This window comes from Balaenoptera acutorostrata, chromosome 7, assembly GCF_949987535.1.
Source record: "Balaenoptera acutorostrata chromosome 7, mBalAcu1.1, whole genome shotgun sequence".
Taxonomy (NCBI): domain Eukaryota; kingdom Metazoa; phylum Chordata; class Mammalia; order Artiodactyla; family Balaenopteridae; genus Balaenoptera; species Balaenoptera acutorostrata.
Window position 1 is genome coordinate 5,512,997 of NC_080070.1, and position 18,887 is coordinate 5,531,883.

An 18,887-nucleotide genomic window follows, 5' to 3' on the forward strand; every position below is an offset into this window, starting at 1 on the left:
ACTACTTAATAACCAAGAGATCACTGAAGAAATCAAAGAGGAAATCAAAAAATACCTAGAAACAAATGACAATGAAAACACGACGACCCAAAACCTATGGGATGCGGCAAAAGCAGTTCTAAGAGGGAAGTTTATAGCAATACAATTCTACCTTAAGAAACAAGGAACATCTCAAATAAACAACCTAACCTTACATCTAAAGCAATTAGAGAGAGAAGAACAAAAAAACCCCAAAGTTAGCAGAAGGAAAGAAATCATAAAGATCAGATCAGAAATAAATTAAAAAGAAATGAAGGAAATGATAGCAGAGATCAATAAAACTAAAAGCTGGTTCTTTGAGAAGATAAACAAAATTGATAAGCCATTAGCCAGACTCATCAAGAAAAAAAGGGAGAAGACTCAAATCAATAGAATTAGAAATGAAAAAGGGGAAGTAACAACTGACACTGCAGAAATACAAAGGATCATGAGAGATTACTGCAAGCAACTCTATGCCAATAAAATGGACAACCTGGAAGAAATGGGCAAATTCTTAGAAACGCACAACCTTCTGAGATGGAACCAGGAAGAAATAGAAAATATGAACAGACCAATCACAAGCACTGAAATCGAAACTGTGATTAAAAATCTTCCAACAAACAAAAGCCCAGGACCAGATGGCTTCACAGGCGAATTCTATCAAACATTTAGAGAAGAGCTAACACCTATCCTTCTCAAACTCTTCCAAAATATAGCAGAGGGAGGAACACTCCCAAGCTCATTCTGTGAGGCCACCATTACCCAGATACCAAAACCAGACAAAGATGTCACAGAAAAAGAAAACTACAGACCAATATCACTGATGAACATAGATGCAAAAATCCTCAACAAAATACTAGCAAACAGAATCCAATAGCACATTAAAAGGATCATACACCATGGTCAAGTGGGTTATCCCAGGAATGCAAGGATTCTTCAATATATGCAAATCAATCAATGTGATACACCACATTAACAAATTGAAGGAGAAAAACCATATGATCATCTCAATAGATGCAGAGAAAGCTTTCGACAAAGTTCAACACCCATTTATGATAAAAACCCTCCAGAAAGTAGGCATAGAGGGAACTTATCTCAACATAATAAAGGCCATATACAACAAACCCAAAGCCAACATCGTCTTCAATGGTGAAAAACTGAAACCATTTCCACTAAGATCAGGAACAAGACAAGGTTGCCCACTCTCACCACTATTATTCAATATAGTTTTGGAAGTTTTAGCAACAGCAATCATAGAAGAAAAAGAAATAAAAGGAATCCAAATCAGAAAAGAAGAAGTAAAGCTGTCACTGTTTGCAGATGACATGATACTATACATAGAGAATCCTAAAGATGCTACCAGAAAACTACTAGAGCTAATCAATTAATTTGGTGAAGTAGCAGGATACAAAATTAATGCACAGAAATCTCTTGCATTCCTATACACTAATGATGAAAAATCTGAAAGTGAAATTAAGAAAACACTCCCATTTACCATTGCAACAAAAAGCATAAAATACCTAGGAATAAACCTACCTAAGGAGACAAAAGACCTGTATGCAGAAAATTGTAAGACACTGATGAAAGAAATTAAAGATGATACAAATAGATGGAGAGATATACCATGTTCTTGTATTGGAAGAATCAACATTATGAAAATGACTCTACTACCCAAAGCAATCTACAGATTCAATGCAATCCCTATCAAACTACCAATGGCATTTTTCACAGAACTAGGACAAAAAATTTCACAATTTGTATGGAAACACAAAAGACCCCGAAGAGCCAAAGCAATCTTGAGAAAGAAAAACGGAGCTGGAGGAACCAGGCTCCCAGACTTCAGACTATACTACAAAGTTACATTAATCAAGACAGTATGGTACTGGCACAAAAACAGAAATATAGACCAATGGAACAGGATAGAAAGCCCAGAGATAAACCCACGCACATATGGTCACCTTATCTTTGATAAAGGAGGCAAGAATATACAATGGAGAAAAGACAGCCTCTTCAATAAGTGGTGCTGGAAAAACTGAACAGCTACATGTGAAAGAATGAAATTAGAACACTTCCTAACACCATACACAAAAATAAACTCAAAATGGATTAAAGACCTAAACGTAATGCCAGACACTATCAAACTCTTAGAGGAAAACATAGGCAGAACACTATGACATAAATCACAGCAAGATCCTTTTTGACCCACCTCCTAGAGAAACGGAAATAAAAACAAAAATAAACAAATGGAACCTAATGAAACTTAAAAGCTTTTGCACAGCAAAGGAAACCATAAACAAGATGAAAAGACAACCCTCAGAATGGGAGAAAATATTTGCAAATGAATCAACGGACAAAGGATTAATCTCCAAAATATATAAACAGCTCATGCAGCTCAATATTAAAGAAACAAACAACCCAATCCAAAAATGGGCAGAAGACCTAAATAGACATTTCTCCAAAGAAGATATACAGATGGCCAACAGACATATGAAAGAATGCTCAACATCATTAATCATTAGAGAAATGCAAATCAAAACTACAATGAGGTATCATCTCACACCGGTCAGAATGGCCATCATCAAAAAATCTACAAACAATAAATGTTGGAGAGGGTGTGGAGAAAAGGGGACACTCTTGCACTGTTGGTGGGAATGTAAATTGATACAGCCACTATGGAGAACAGTATGGAGGTTCCTTAAAAAACTAAAAATAGAACTACCATATGACCCAGCAATCCCACTACTGGGCATATACCCTGAGAAAACCATAATTCAAAAAGAGTCATGTACCATAATGTTCATTGCGGCTCTGTTTACAATAGCCAGGACATGGAAGCAACCTAAGTGTCCATCATCGGATGAATGAATAAAGAAGATGTGGCACATATATACAATGGAATATTACTCAGCCATAAAAAGAAATGAAATGGAGGTATTTGTAATGAGGTGGATGGAGTTAGAGTCTGTCATACAGAGTGAAGTAAGTCAGAAAGAGAAAAACAAATACAGTATGCTAACACATATATATGGAATCTAAGGAAAAAAAAAAAAAGGTCATGAAGAACCTAGTAGCAAGATGGGAATAAAGACACAGACCTACTAAAGAATGGACTTGAGGATATGGGGAGGGGGAGAGGTGAGATGTGACAGGGTGAGAGAGTGGCATGGACATATATACACTACCAAATGTAAAATAGATAGCTAGTGGGAAGCAGCCACATAGCACAGGGAGATCAGCTCGGTGCTTTGTGACCGCCTAGAGGGGTGGGATGGGGAGGGTGGGAGGGAGGGAGATGCAAGAGGGAAGAGATATGGGAACATATTGTATGTGTATAACTGATTCACTTTGTTATAAAGCAGAAGCTAACACACCATTGTAAGGCAATTATACTTCAATAAAGATGTTTAAAAAGAATAAAAAAATAAAAAAAAATAAAGCAGAAACTAACACACCATTGTGAAGCAATTATACTTCAATAAAGATGTTAAAAAAAAAAAAAAAAAGAGTCATGTACCAAAATGTTCATTGCAGCTCTATTTACAATAGCCAGGACATGGAAGCAACCTAATGTCCATCATCGGATGAATGGATAAAGAAGATGTGGCACATATATACAATGGAATATTACTCAGCCATAAAAAGAAACAAAATGGAGTTATTTGTAGTGAGGTGGATGGAGTTAGAGTCTGTCATACAGAGTGAAGTAAGTCAGAAAGAGAAAAACAAATACAGTATGCTAACACATATATATGGAATCTAAGGGAAAAAAAAAAAGGTCATGAAGAACCTAGTGGCAAGACGGGAGTTAAAGACACAGACCTACCAGAGAATGGACTTGAGGATATGGGGAGGGGGAAAGGTAAGATGTGATAAAGTGAGAGAGTGGCATGGACATATATACACTACCAAACGTAAAATTGATAACTAGTGGGAAGCAACCTCATAGCACAGGGAGATCAGCTCTGTGCTTTGTGACCACCTAGAGGGGTGGGATAGGGAGGGTGGGAGGGAGGGAGATGCAAGAGGGAAGAGATATGGGAACATATGTATATGTATAACTGATTCACTTTGTTATAAAGTAGAAACTAACACGCCATTGTAAAGCAATTATACTCCAATAAAAACGTTAAAAAAAAAAAAGTAGCTCCTGCTCGCAGCAACTAGAGAAAGCCCATGCGCAGCAACAAAGACCCAAGGCAGCCAAAAAATAAATAAATAAAATAAAAAAATAAAAAGAATTCAAATGTATACATGTATACACATGTCCACAGCAGTACTCCTTACAATAGCCCAAAGAAGGAAACAGCCCAAATGTCTACCAACAGATGAATGGAGAAACCAACTGTATATATGCATACAATGGAACATTATCCAGACATAAAAAATGAAGTGCTGACACATGTAGATGAATCTCAAAAACATTATGCTAGCGAAAGAGCCAGACATAAAAGGTACGAGTCCATTAATATGAAATATCCAGAAAAGTAAACCCAGAGACAGGATGCAGATTGTTGGTTGCCAGGGGCTGGGAGATGGGGAAATGGGAGGAAACTGCTTAATGGGTGTGGGGTTTTCTTCTGGGGTGATGAAAATATTACAGAACTGCATGGGGTGGTGGTTGTACAACATTGTAACTATGCTAAACATCCCTGAATCGTTCATTTCAATCTTATGTTAAGTATATATCTCACCTCAATAAACAAATAATATCTGGTTAATTTTTAAAAATTTACTGGTGAGGTTGAAATTTTTTTCAGGTGATCAGCCATTTGCAAATGAAATGTTTATATCTTTTGACTGTTTAGGTATGGGAGTCATGGTGTTTTGTTTGTTTTTTTAATGGTTTTGTATGTACATTTTACATAGTAAGAATATTAACTTTTTATCTATCTTAGTTATACTATTTCCTCAGCCTATTGTTTTTTAATTTTATCATTTTTTACAGTTTTTCATTTTTTGTAGTAAGCTGTTTTTTCCTTTTTTTTTTTTTACAGGTATAATTGACATATTATATTAATTTCAGGTGTACAATGTAATGATTTGATACTTGTATATATATTTCAAAATGATCACCATAGTAAGTCTAGTTAAAATCTGTCACTATACATAGTTACAAAAAAATTTTTTTTTCTTGTAATGAGAACTTTTAAGTCCATTGGTTTTAAGCTTTGAAATTTCTTCTTCGTAGAACGAGTAAGTATTAATCTGTTTTCTTTTTCTGTTTAAAAATTTCTCTTACAACAACTTAATGGTTTGACTTTTAAAAATAAAATTATTAATCTGGCTAGAATTTATTTGGTGTCTGGTATAAAATGAAGATGAAAATTTTTCTCAAATAACTAATTGTTTGAGGGCCATTAAAAAATAACCACAACAAAACCCCAAAAAACGCCTTTCTCCCATACTAACTTGCGGTGTCCTCTTTATCATATATAGCCTACATACACTTGGCATTTAAAGATTTAAATATTTTCAACTTTGGCAATTTGAATGACCCAGGAAGACCACAAATATAGTATTATAAATTGCAAAATAATTAAAAATTATACTACATGTAAAGTAATATTGAGTTTTTCTGAGTACTAATTTAAATTACAAAGCATGTGGGAACAAGCTACCTAGCCCCTACATTTCAATGAAACTTATTATTTTTCACTCATCATAAGGCATTTTCTGGGAGAAACTTACATGCTTTAATGAGAGCAAAGGGGTACTGGGGTCCCTCCTGGCGGCTTCCCACACTCACAAGAATATTTTGTGGGAATGTCAAAATATTTATTTAAGTTTATTGCCAGGAAGTGGAGCAGTTGTTTGACTTCTGTTGGCCTCGGGAGTTATAGAAAGGATTGTTCTATTTATTGTTTACAGAGAGAACCTACATATAATCATCTGTATCTTATCTAAAACCCTGTCTTCCCAGATTAAACCAACTTCTCCTTAGGATCTGAAATAACTGAAGAGCATGAGGTTCAATCTGCTTGATAAAGGATCTTTCCCATACTTCCTTCCAAAAAAATATTTGTGGAATGTTCAAAACTGAATTACTCACTGAAGTTAAAAGTTGGGAGATATATTCTTCATCTTTCCCTGAGTGGAAGCTTCCTTTCTGCTTTCCTGTAGCAATCTATTTGCACAATTTCTCTAGGGATTGTGGTTTGCAAGGTTTGTTACCCTATTTTTAAAAAACAACAAAGGCTGTATCAATCTCGCTCAATATTTTCAGTCTTTTTCTCCTCTTATTTCATTTTATTTTCTGCTTTTCTTTAGTTTCTACATTTTTACATTTAAACATAACTCATTATATTTATTTTGAATATTCTCAATTTGGTCTCTAAAGCAATCATTTTTAAGGTCTTACATATTTTCATTTTTATTAACCTACATATTATGTTACTGCTCTTTTTTTTTTTTTTTTTTGTATTGATGTTTAAGAATGTGGTGTGCAAAATCTAGTTTGGGGGAATTTACAGAGAATCTCTTTGTGCTTAAGTGTTTGATCAATTTTTGTACACTATCCAAACATTTCCATTTCATTCACACTATAAATCTGTTAAACATAGCCATTTGGATTTTGTAAAAAGTAATTAAGTGACTATGCTATTTGAATTTCTCATTTTTTTTTTTTAATATTTATTTATTTATTTATGGCTGTGTTGGGTCTTCGCCTCTGTGCGAGGGCTTTCTCCAGTTGCGGCAAGTGGAGGCCACTCTTCATCGCAGTGCGCGGGCCTCTCACCATCGCGGCCTCTCCCGTTGCGGAGCACAGGCTCCAGACGCGCAGGCTCAGCAATTGTGGCTCACGGGCCCAGTTGCTCCGCGGCATGCGGGATCCTCCCAGACCAGGGCTCGAACCCGTGTCCCCCGCACTGGCAGGCAGACTCTCAACCACTGCGCCACCTGGGAAGCCCCTGAATTTCTCATTTTTGTTTGCTTGCTTGCTATGTTTCCATGACCTGGTAGTGTGATGATACTGTTTACTGCAATGGAAACCAGAATTTGTGGGTTTGAGTCCTGAATTATGTGACCTGGGACAAGTCTCTGATCTACTAGGGAGATTAGCTTCTCTAACTGGGAAATAAGGCTGGTGAGTTCTAAAATCTCCAAGAGACTTTCCACTGTGAATGGTCTATATTTTCATTACTTTTGCTCTGTATTTCTCCTAGTTTTATTTTATGTATTTTACCATTTTGAAGCATGTAAATTAAATATTTATATTTTAATTATTTATACTAATCACTTTCTAATAAGCATTTGTTTAATACTTAATGCTTAAAAAAAAAGTGTTCATAATTACCTCATTCAATCACTCCAACAACTACATTAGTTAGATATCTTTGTTCCCATATCATGGATTGGGAAGCTGAGGCTCGAGAAGTGGCTTGCCCAAGATCCCGTAGCTGGTAACTGGCACCTACCAAGCTTGAAACCATGGCTCTGGTTCGAAAGCCAATGCTCTTTGTATTGCCCTGTGTCACCTCCCTTGGATGTTTGTGGCGGAGAGTCAGACACTGCCCTGTGCACAGGCTGCCTTTGGAGAAGCTGCTCAAGGGCCCCTCTACCCAAAACCATCTGGCCCCTCTGCTCCCACCTGCAAAGCTTCCCGGTCAGCCTGAGCAGCTGCAATTCCAGAAGCAGCTGAACTGTCAGGAAGTCAGATAATTACCACCCTCCAACTCAAGGTCAAGCACCTACAGAGAGGTCTCTTTCTAGATATATTAGTGTTCTTTACATAAACTTAGTGGCATAAAACAACAAAAATATATTCTTTTACAGTCCTGTAGGTCAGATGTCCAACATAGGTCTTCCTGGGCTAAAAAATCAAGGGGTTGGCCTCCTTTCCGGAGGCTCTAGGGGAGAAGCCTTTTCCAGCTTCTAGAAACTATGCACATTCCTTGGTCCCTTTCATCCATCTTCAAAGCCAACTACAGTGGATGGAGTCATCACACACATCTCTCTGACCCTCTGCCCACAGCCTGGAGGGTCTTCCAGTCTTAAGGGCTCATGTGATTAGAGTGAGCCCACCTGGATCATCCAGGCTCATTCCCCATCCCAAGGCCCTTAACGTTAATCACATAAGGTAACATATTAACAGGTTTGGGGGATTAGGACGCCTTCTTTGGGGAAGGGCATGATTCTGTCTACCATATTAGGCAACAAAATCGTCTCTCATTCTGTGTGAATGTCAAGCAACAATGCAAGCTCTCAACAGCGTGATAGATTTTGTTAACCTTTTGCTTTTAGGACGGCAGTTGAAATCTACACCTCATCTCTGCCGTCTTGGCCGCTTGCTGACCCTCCAGGCCAATTCAGTAGAAGATACTCCAATCTCACCCCCAGATTGCCCTGTATTTATTCCCCCAAACAACTTCTTCCCCCGTGGACTACCCTTTTACCCTTTCCACAGTTCTCTTATTTAAAGTGAATTTCCCTACACTAATTTTTTTTTCCCACAAAATTCTCCTACAGACCTTCTTGCCTTATGTAAGCCCGAACTCTCCCTAGAAGATGCTATTTCCCCAGCAACATTACTGATAGAAAGTTCCTCCTTTTCCTCCCCGACTGCATGGATCCTTGGGTCCAGGGCAACATCGGCATTTCCCAGCTGCTTATGGCGGCCTCTGAACCATAACATTTCTGCTCCCACGCAAAAAAAAAAAGTCCCCTTTCCTTTAGATTCAGGCCATCTGATTATAGCTTCTCTTTCTCACCTTGTCTCCACTTTGCAAAACCCTCACCTTCGAATTCTCCCTGATGGAATTATGCCCCCAGTTGCCGTCATTTTCCTTCCTGCCCGAGGGCACAGCACACGGCTGTCTCAGCTACTGCAATTTATCTATTTACTTATTTATTTGTTTATGCCGCCCTGTGGCTTGTGGGATCTTAGTTCCCCGACCAGGGATCGAACCCGTGCCCCTTGCAGTGGAAGCGTGGAGTCTTAACCACTGGACCGCCAGGGAAGTCTCAGCTACTGCAATTTAAGGGCAACTTCAGTCATCACGTGGGCAGTAGCACCCACACAGTTGAGCAGACAGGTAGCCATAAATATTACACACAAAAAAATCCATCAGAGGAAGGATGACAGAGAGGAATAGGGGCTTGCTGTTTTGTACAGGGTGATTTCGAAAGGCCTCTCTGATAAGGCGACATGTGTTTACAGAGAACTGAACGAAGTGAAGTAACAGGTCATGCAGGTGTCTGGAAGAACAACATTCCAGGGGGGAAATCACACGCAAAGCCTCTGAGACAGAAGTATAGTCGGTAAGTTTGAGGAGCAGCAAGAAGGTCAGTGCCGCTGGGGTAGAGCCAAGGGGAGGTGAGTAAGTGATGAGGTCAGAGCAATAGTGGGGAACGAATCTGAAGCCTCTAGAAGAGATAGAGTGACGTCATGAGAATGCGAATATCAGCTCCTCAGGAAGCTAACACAACTCTAAACCTGCAAGTACACGTTAGCATTGTATGGAAACCGATTACCCATGTTCAATGCGTAAACTTTATTTTATGTAAATTGTTATCTCAATAGAGTTGATAAAAATTTAAAAAAAAAGAATAAATGTTCACGGACAGCACATAGGAGGTGCTAGATAAATCCTTGATTGGAGGAGTGCCTACATGAATAGTTAACGACGGGTCACCAGCTCTTGCCTCACCTGCCCACACCCCAGGATCGCACAGTTTCTAATCCGGGAGCAAAGCCTAGCCTAGGCAGCCTACATCACAGGGCAGGGGGCGGGGGGCAGCACATATAGACTGACTGATAGATATAGCAAGCACTGACAAAATTACTATTTATGTCAAGTCAAATTAGATGCATAAGAATACAGTGTATTTGACCAACAAAATTAGATATATATAAAACCTACAGCCAAAAAGAGAAAATTTATTCTTTTCAAATACACATAGATGTTTTGAAACTCTGACCCAGCTTTAAGACACAAAGGAGATCGCAACAAAACAACAGACCAGAAATTCTAACCATGATACACTTAAGCTAGTAATCAGCAATTAAAAGACAACTTAGAAAAATCCCTTATGTTTGGGGACTTCCTGGTGGTCCAGTGGCTAAGACTCTGCGCTCCCAATGCAGGGGGACTGGGTTTGACCCCTGGTCAGGGAACTAGATCCCACATGCTGCAACTAAAAGAGATCCCACATGCCGCAACTAAAAACCCCGCATGCACAACGAAGATCCTGCATGCCGAAACTAAGACCCGATGCAGCCAAATAAACAAATAAATAAAATAAATGTTTTTTAAAAATCCCTTATGTTTAGAAACTTTAAAATTCACTTAAAAAAATACCTGGATTATGGAGGAAACCAAAAATGATACCAGTGCCTAGATGGTTTATAGGCCAATTTTATGTAATTTTCTAAATATCTACATAATCTGCCTTATGTAGATATTCAGAAAAAAGAAAAAGAGGAAAAACCATACAGTTCATTCTATGAGTCTAATAAAGCAAAGTATCAATGTAAGAAAACAGTACCAAAAAAAAAAGAAAATTCTAAGCCTCTCTTAATTTTGAACGTAGATGATGTGTGTGTGGGGGGGGAAGGGATGGAGAGGAAGTGAGATTATGTATGAATGGAGTGGGTGTTGTGAGATATTAACATCTAGTGAATCTAGATGAGGGTATAGAAGTGCTCTGTGGGTTTGAAAATTTCTCAACTAAAAAATTAATAAGACTTCTTCTCCTTAAAAAAAACACAACTCTATGGCAGTGTTACGGGTTGAATTATGTCCTCCCCAAAAGACATATTCAAGTCTGAACCCCTAGTATCTCAGAATGTGACTTTATTTAGAAATAGGGTGTTGCAGATGTCATTAGTTAAGATGAGGTACTACTAGAGTAGGGTGGGTGCTTAATCCAATATGACTGGTGTCCTTAGTCCCACGGGGAGAAGGCCATGTGACCACAGAGACAGGGACCGGAGGGAAGCTGCTGCAAGCCAGTGATTGACGGCCACCAGCAGAAGCTGCGAGAAACAAGGAAGGACCCGCCCCTACAGCTTTCAGAGAGACGGTGGCCCCGCTGACACCTTGATTTTGGAATTCTGGCCTCCAGAATTGTGAGGCAGTAAATTTCTGTTATTTTAAACCAGCTGGTTTGTGGTACTTTGTTATGGCAGCCCCAGGAAACTAATATTGGTAAATATAATATTTAAGTGAAAATTTAGAATTGGTCCCATTAAAGTTAGGAATAAGGAAAGGATGACCTACTATCGCCACTCCAATTCAATGTTAGAGGGGAAGAGGGAAAATTGTCTATTTTCAGTTGACAGAAAATGCAAGAGAGGGACTTCCCTGGTGGTGCAGTGGTTAAGAACCCACCTGCCAATGCAGGGGACACGGGTTTGAGCCCTGGTCCAGGAAGATCCCACGTGCCAAGGAGCAACTAAGCCCGTGTGCCACAACTACTGACCCTGCGCTCTTGAGCCCGCGAGCCACAACTACTGAAGCCCACCCGCCTAGAGCCTGTGCTCCGCAACAAGAGCAACCACTGCAATCAGAAGCCTGCGCACCGCAATGAAGAGTAGCCCCCGCTCGCTGCAGCTAGAGAAAGCCTGCGTGCTGCAACGAAGACCCAATGCAGCCAAATATTAAAAAAAAAATTTTTTAAGTATCTCATTCCTATATACCAGTAATTAGAAAATGCAACAGGAAGATCCCAAATCACAATTTAAAAAACACAAGAAACCAAGATAAACAGGAATAAATCTTTGCCCATGGTATCTATGGAGAAAATGACAAAACATTATTGAAAGAATATAATAGTAGATCTGAATAAATGTCCATGAATGGGAAGACATCATTAAAAAGATGTAAATTCTCTCCCATTTTAATCTGTAAACTCCACGCAATTCCAGTGAAAATCTCAATAGATTTTTTTGTGGAACTTAATGGGATGATCCTAAGTTAAGACGATTTTGCAGAATGACATGGAAATATTTGACCTACAAGTTATAAAAACATCTTATCAAGCTATCCTAATCAAGAGAGGGTGTGATTAGCCTTAGAAATACACAAATACAATAATAGAGAGAAGAGAGAAGCCAGAATTAAATGCAGGAATATACAGATGTAAGTGATAGAAGTAGCACTGTAATCTATGAAGAAAGACTGCACTATTTAATGAATGGCATGGAGATAACTGGTTAGCCATAAAGGATAAATGACGTTAGATTCTTACCTTACACCATTCCCAGAACAACCAATTCTAGGTAGATTAATAATATAACGTAAAAAAGCAAAATTTTAAAAAATGTAGAATATCGTCATGATCATGGAGTAAGGAAGAATCTTTTAAACATGACACAAAAATCATAAAGAAAAATATTGATTAATCTGATTTTTTTTTTTTTTTGCCTGCATTGTGTCTTTGTTGCTGCACGAGGGCTTTCTCTAGTTGCGGCGAGCGGGGTCTACTCTTCGTTGAGGTGTCCGGGCTTCTCACTGCAGTGGCTTCTCTTGCTGTGGAGCACGGGCTCTAGGGCACGTGGGCTTCAGTAGTTGTGGCGCACAGGCTTTGTTGCTCCGTGGAATGTGGGATCATCCTGGACCAGGGCTCGAACCTGTGTTCGCTGCATTGGCAGGCGGATTCTTAACCACTGTGCCACCAGGGAAGTCCTGATTGTTTTATTAAGTTAAAGCTATTTGCTAGTATAATAAAACTCCAAAATTTGTAATGGCTCAAATTCAGTCAAAGTTTATTTCTACTCATTTAGTAGTCCAAGGCAGGTTCCTGATTGAGGGAAAGCTCTCCTCCATGGGGTCACTCAGGGACACAAGCTGATGGGATCTCTTCCATCTTCAACCCATGCCCTTCAAAGGCACTGCAGTCAGCTCCACCCTAGTCAGCCAGAAGGGGGAATAAAGTGTGGAGGGGGATAAACCAACTTCTTACAAGCCTTGGTCAGGAAATGTGGTTGAAATATAGTCACAAGGCCATTCCTACTGAAAGGAAGGCAGGAAAGCCCAGGGTGGCTCTGTGTCCACCAAGAGGAAGTGGGTTTTTTGGTGAACTTCCGTTCAACATAAGACACTATCCACAAAGATGGGAAGGTCAGCCACAGACTGGGGAATGATATTCTTGGTGTATATAATACAGGATTCGTATCATAAAGGCACCTCTGAATCAGTAACAAACGGACAACCCAATCAAACAACTGACAAAGGATAGGAACAGACCAAATTCACAGAAAAATCTATAAAAAATCTACAAAAATATGAAAAAACACTCCACGCTGCTAGCAATCAAGGAAATGCCAAGAAAATAAAGGATACCATTTTTTGACCAAATTTGGCAAACACTAGAATGATTGGTAACAAATAATCCAGTGTCGGCTAGGCTCCAGGGAGAGGGCCCTCTTGCACCCTGTGATGGAACTGTGAATTGGTGCCACCTTTTTAAGGACAATTTGGCAGTATCCATCAAAATTTAAAATAAGAATTCCCTTTTGCCCAGCAGTTCCACTTTTAGCAATTTATCCCATAGGCATAAGCATTCATTTCCACAAAGGTATATGTACAAGAATTGCCGGTACAACTTTTTTTTTGAGTAATAGTAAAAAGTAAAAATCACCAAATGACAAATGGCTAAACAAATTATGGCAATCCATTATGGAATCCATATGGAATACCATACAATGCAGTAAAAAATAAAATTGAGGTAAGTCTCAAGTATTGTCATGGGAAAAGTTCCAAAACATTAAATTGAGATTAAAAGAGTAAGTCTCAGAACAATAGAGATAGTACGATTCCATATATTTAAAAATCCTTAAATCTATGTGTGCATGTGTGTATGTGTGCACATGTGTGTGCACACATACACACATACGTATATTAATGCATAAAACCAAAGTTCTGAAAAGATACATGCCACGCAGTTTTAGTGGTTTATATTGTGTTTTGGGCAATTAATATGTATTATCTGTGTAGTTAAATAAGAGAATGTCTCAATCAGGCCAACATAGAAAAAAAGAATCAGATTTTGCTTTTTTTTTTTTTTAATTTTATTTATTTATTTATTTATTTTTGGCTGTGTTGGGTCTTCGTTGCTGCGCGCGGGCTTTCTCTAGTTGCGGCGAGCGGGGGCTACTTTTCATTGCGGTGCACGGGCTTCTCATTGCAGTGGCTTCTCTCATTGTGGAGCACGGGCTCTAGGCACGTGGGCTTCAGTAGTTGCGGCACGCAGGCTCAGTAGTTGTGGCTCACGGGCTCTAGAGCACAGGCTCAGTAGTTGTGGCACACGAGCTTAGTTGCTCCACGGCATGTGGGATCTTCCCGGACCGGGGATCGAACCCGTGTCCCCTGCGTTGGCAGGCAGATTCTCAACCACTGCGCCACCAGGGAAGCCCCCCTGCATGTACTTAAAACTCCATCCCAGAGTTTGTACCTGGGGGAACTCATCCTGCGACAGGAGGCTGACGTTATGACCCCTGCAAAAGAATATCCTCTATTTGAAATAACAAATTAACATTTTGAAGCAGAATCTTTTCAGAGTCAAAAGAAGATTAAAGACTCATATGGCTGAAATACATTTCCACTCTTCTGCTTACGCCAGTGGAGACATGGAGGGTCTCCATGAGGATGATTTCCATACAGACAGGAAGATCTCTGTGACGCAGACACAGGGTCATGTTCCCAACGACATGTTCATACCTGAAGCACGTGAAGCTCCAATCAGCCTTGCTCGAATCAGTCCCTCTCTCTTTTTGTTTCTTATTAATTTAATCTTTCCCCGAAAAATTTCCAGGTGATAGTCTAGTTTCTCTTTCAAATCATCTGGAAAAAAAGTCAACACTTAACAATTGTAAACTATAAGTACAGAAATTAAACCAATTTCTCACAATTTTGATTGATTCCTAAAAACTATGCTATTCCACAGACGTTCTAACCTTAAAAGAAAATTTTATCAGACGAACGTGCATAAAATGTGAACAAAACGTGAACAAAAAGAGATTCAGCATTGAAATCAACTGCAAACATCCTTCTGTGTTTCTAGTGAAATACCTCTATTTTAATAAATCACTATTAAAATTTTAGTAGAAAAAGCATGAGTTATGACTCTTTGGGGCAATTTGACTTTATTATTAACAATCGTGCTCTTAACTCTGTAATAATTCCCAGGCAGGTTATCACACCACTCGAGTCTCAGTTTCCTCATCTGTGAGAAGGCAGACGTACCATATTCCTTGCAGGTCTGCAGTGAGAGGAAGAAATCCATCACCGAGCACACAGCCTGGTACCTAACAGTCACTCGATACTTGGAGGTTAATATGAAGTCGTCTCTGGTGAGATGGATACAGATGCCTCAGAGGTTTAAACTCCTAAGTCCTAGGAATCTGGATCAAGAGGCTGGGGAACAACAGAAGCAGGTTCATTGTAGCCTCGTCAGAAGGAGGGATCTCTTTCCTTGTCTATAAAAAGAGCGCCAGGGCCCTGCCCAGAGGCAGACTGCAGGCCGCGCAGCTTTGCTTGTAGGGCAGGCGCAGCATCTCAGCTCAGATGTCTGCAAACCCCTCCCCACATCCGGGACCCAGAGGAGCTCTGTGCGGCAGACCTAGGAGTAAATAAGGCCGTTCTGGCAGCGGTCATCGCTGACATGAAGTGGAGGGTTTGGGTTCTTCAGAAGATGGTCGTGTCGTTGGCTTGTAGTCGAGCGGGACCAGGACGCTGAGAAAGGTGGACAGGAGCAGGTCAGCTCTGGACATGCCTCTCGTGTAACTCAGTGGGGGCAGCTGTCTGGGCCCCTGACCCCTGCTGTCCCAAGCTGAGGGACTCCATCAGCAGTACCAACTGCTATGAGCTAGAAAAGACTAGCTACAGTTGAAGAAAGTTCTCCTAGAGCCCACATGAAATCACTGCGGATTTAAAGCAGGGGTACATCAATCCTGAGCTTCATCAGGACACAGAACACCCCATTGCCTGTTTGAGGTTCTGTGTGGGTCCAAGACTAAGCTCCTTGGTGGGGTGGGTGAAATGACCACCGACCAGGTGACCGTGGATCCAGAAGGAGAAGCAGTGTCCGGTCCAGCAGTCCAACCATCCCTCAGCCATCAGCAGTGAGTCTTCTGATGCCTAAAGAACATCTGAGGAAGTCACCAGGTATGTCTCTGAGCTCTTGGCATAGTTCTGAAAGGCTGTGGGAGGTTCCCCGGTCATCCTGGAATTGCATCTCCGTGGGAGGATCCTTGTCCTTCTGGGTGAGAAGTTAGAACTCCACAGTCCAGCAAAGACCCCACCCTGCTGCCTGCTCATGGCTTTACTGGGGCCTTCTTGCCCCACACGTGGCCAGATGTGTTGCTCAGGGTACTGGTCAGATAAGGAACCTGGCCATCCCTCCACAACCCCTCCTAAGCACAAGACCAGAAATAAACAGTACTGGACCCCTCTGATTTGCGTGGCTCTCACACAAATAATGTCATACGTGATAGTGCCTGGCCAATGAGTGGAATTCCTAAATGTAGCTGACATTAGCTTGAGTTCCCTTTCACTTTTGAGTTGATGCATCTACAGTTATTTCTCCGAGGTGAACCTCCCAGGTCATCTTCTTTCCTTCCTCTGCCTGTTCTTCTTCCTCCTGTTTCTCCTCCTCTTTTTCTGTCCCAGCCCATAGTGGGTCAGATTCACGGTGGATTGGGTAAACTGTTGGGTAGAAAACTTATCCAATACAGGTACATTGCTTCCATGAGAAATGCACCTCACAGGGAACCTGCGGACTTCAGAGAGCTTATCCTTAATCTGGGCCCTCTTGGCTTGCCTGAGGTTTGTAATTAAGTTGTAAAATAGACAGCTAATCTCAAATGCTAAATGGAGTTAATCAGATTTTGTTCTAGTATCATAGTTCTTTAAAAACAGTGAACATGGAGGAATAAGCCATTAAGTGTAGTTGGCGTGATTAGAATTCTTTCATGTAAAGTACCTGGATTGTGTCATTCCCCTGCATTAAGCCTTGGAATCGTTCCCCATTTTCTCCAAATAAAATTCAAACAATGCCTTCATGAGGGGCTGCCCTTTTACGTTTCTGGTTTCAGGCCTGCCCCCTCTCTCCTAACACTATACTCATACATAATCTACATAAAATACAGAACTATTCCAAACTCACCATGTTTTCTCTTGCCTCTGGGCCTTTATAATGCCATTTCCTCTGCCTAAAATACTTTTCCCTTCCTCTACATCGATATAAGCCCAACTCAGCCTTCAGACCTCAGTTCAGATAGCACTTTTTAAAAAAATTTACTTTACTGAAGTATAGTTGATTTACAACGTTGTGTTAATTTCTACTGTATAGCAAAGTGATTCAGTTATACGTATACATATTCTTTTCCATGATGATTTATCACAGGATATTGAACATAGTTTCCTGTGCTATACAGTAGGACCTTGTTGTTTATCCATCCTATATGTAACAGTTTGCTAGATATCACTTCTTGAACGTCATGCATGACCTCTAAAGACCATCTTGCCCCTACATTTGTCTCATGGAAGCACTAACCGTCCCATTAGCCCAACACCATAAGGACAGACACCAGCTCTCACATCGCCACGAGTGCACCAAAGTGCCTGCCTCAAAACCCACCGAAAAATGTTCTTTGTATAAAATAACTCAAGTGCCACAGAGATAGCGCTGCCTTCAGAGTAGATTAGATAGGTGATTAGCATCTTATCTTACCAAATTCACTCATGTCATCTACCAAAATAATTTCTTCAAGGATACGCTGTGGAGTGAGAGTCATGACACTGGACACTGTCCGAAACAAGGCATTAAATTCTTCATTGTGGAAACAAATGACAATGCTGGCAGTAGGTAGGTTGGATGGGTACTGTTTTTTATGACACCTGCAGGCATAAGCAAGAGGAAGAAAATGATTCATCTAAAAGCCCTAGATGTTTTGAGGACTCATTCAAACACCTTTCTTTATTCACATTTTTTCCTCTTTATTCCTTTAATCAATGATTATGATAATAAGGCGACAGTACATTTAAAATACAAAAATTAAGATACAAAAATTTCTTTAATTTTTAATTTCTTTTCTTATGTTGTTCTAATATTTTCTAAATCATTCCTCCCTTCTTAATGCCAGTAATAATTGCTTTTTCCTGAGACTGCTTTGATAATATTAGTTCTGTTTTGAACATAGTCTAAGCACAAATTATACCTATATTTTTGGTTTCTATCATAAAACCGAATTAATAAGCTTATATGCACTGAAAGGTTCAAATTAACTTTACTGTTCTATCTTCAAAGAAAATCCATGTGTTGTTCTTACATTTGCGTAGTCTATTGCAACAAAGAAATGTAATGGATATGGTGTAATTAGATTTCTTCCAAGGCTTTGACAAAAAATGTTTTACTATTTTTTTGTGCACTTGAGAGAAGAATAGACCCTGAATTCTAGTAATACTAGTTTTTAGCTGTTAAGTACTGTTTGGATTGCTATATTATTTGGTTGTATTTTGAAATATCTTGGTTGTAAATGACAAACCCACTGGAACTAGCTTAAGCGTAAGAAAGAGGTTCACTGTAAAAGGACCCAAATGTCCCACAGGACCTAGCAACAGGCAGGAAACTGGAGCCTCCAAGAGCAATTCTAACCAGAGGCTTGAGAGCCACCTGGACATGCTCGATTTCTGCTCTTGTCTTTACATCTGGGAATAATTATAATGATAACAATAACTACATCAACCTACCTCATAGGTTGTGAAGTTTCAATGAATTAAAATATGTAAAATGCTCAGTTCAGTGCCTTGCAGTCAGTATTCTACAAGGCTCCTTACATGGCTCTTATTCTCTCTCTGCAACCTGGCTTGTTTTCACTCCTTTACCCCACAGAGCGGGAAATGCGGCTGACGTCAGCATGTCCTACA

At 39.9% G+C, this 18,887-nt stretch overlaps 1 protein-coding gene across 1 annotated transcript in view; it reads right to left on the reverse strand.

The window, feature by feature from the left end:
- GALNTL5 (polypeptide N-acetylgalactosaminyltransferase like 5) overlaps nt 1–18,887 on the reverse strand; it is a 78,178-nt gene that overhangs the window by 36,975 nt on the left and 22,316 nt on the right. Inside the window, exons 4-5 of the mRNA XM_028165905.2 lie at nt 17,692–17,858; nt 14,679–14,801 (exon numbers count right to left, since the gene is read on the reverse strand). Coding sequence (XP_028021706.2) covers nt 14,679–14,801; nt 17,692–17,858 — 290 coding nt within the window. The remainder of the gene's footprint in view (nt 1–14,678; nt 14,802–17,691; nt 17,859–18,887) is intronic.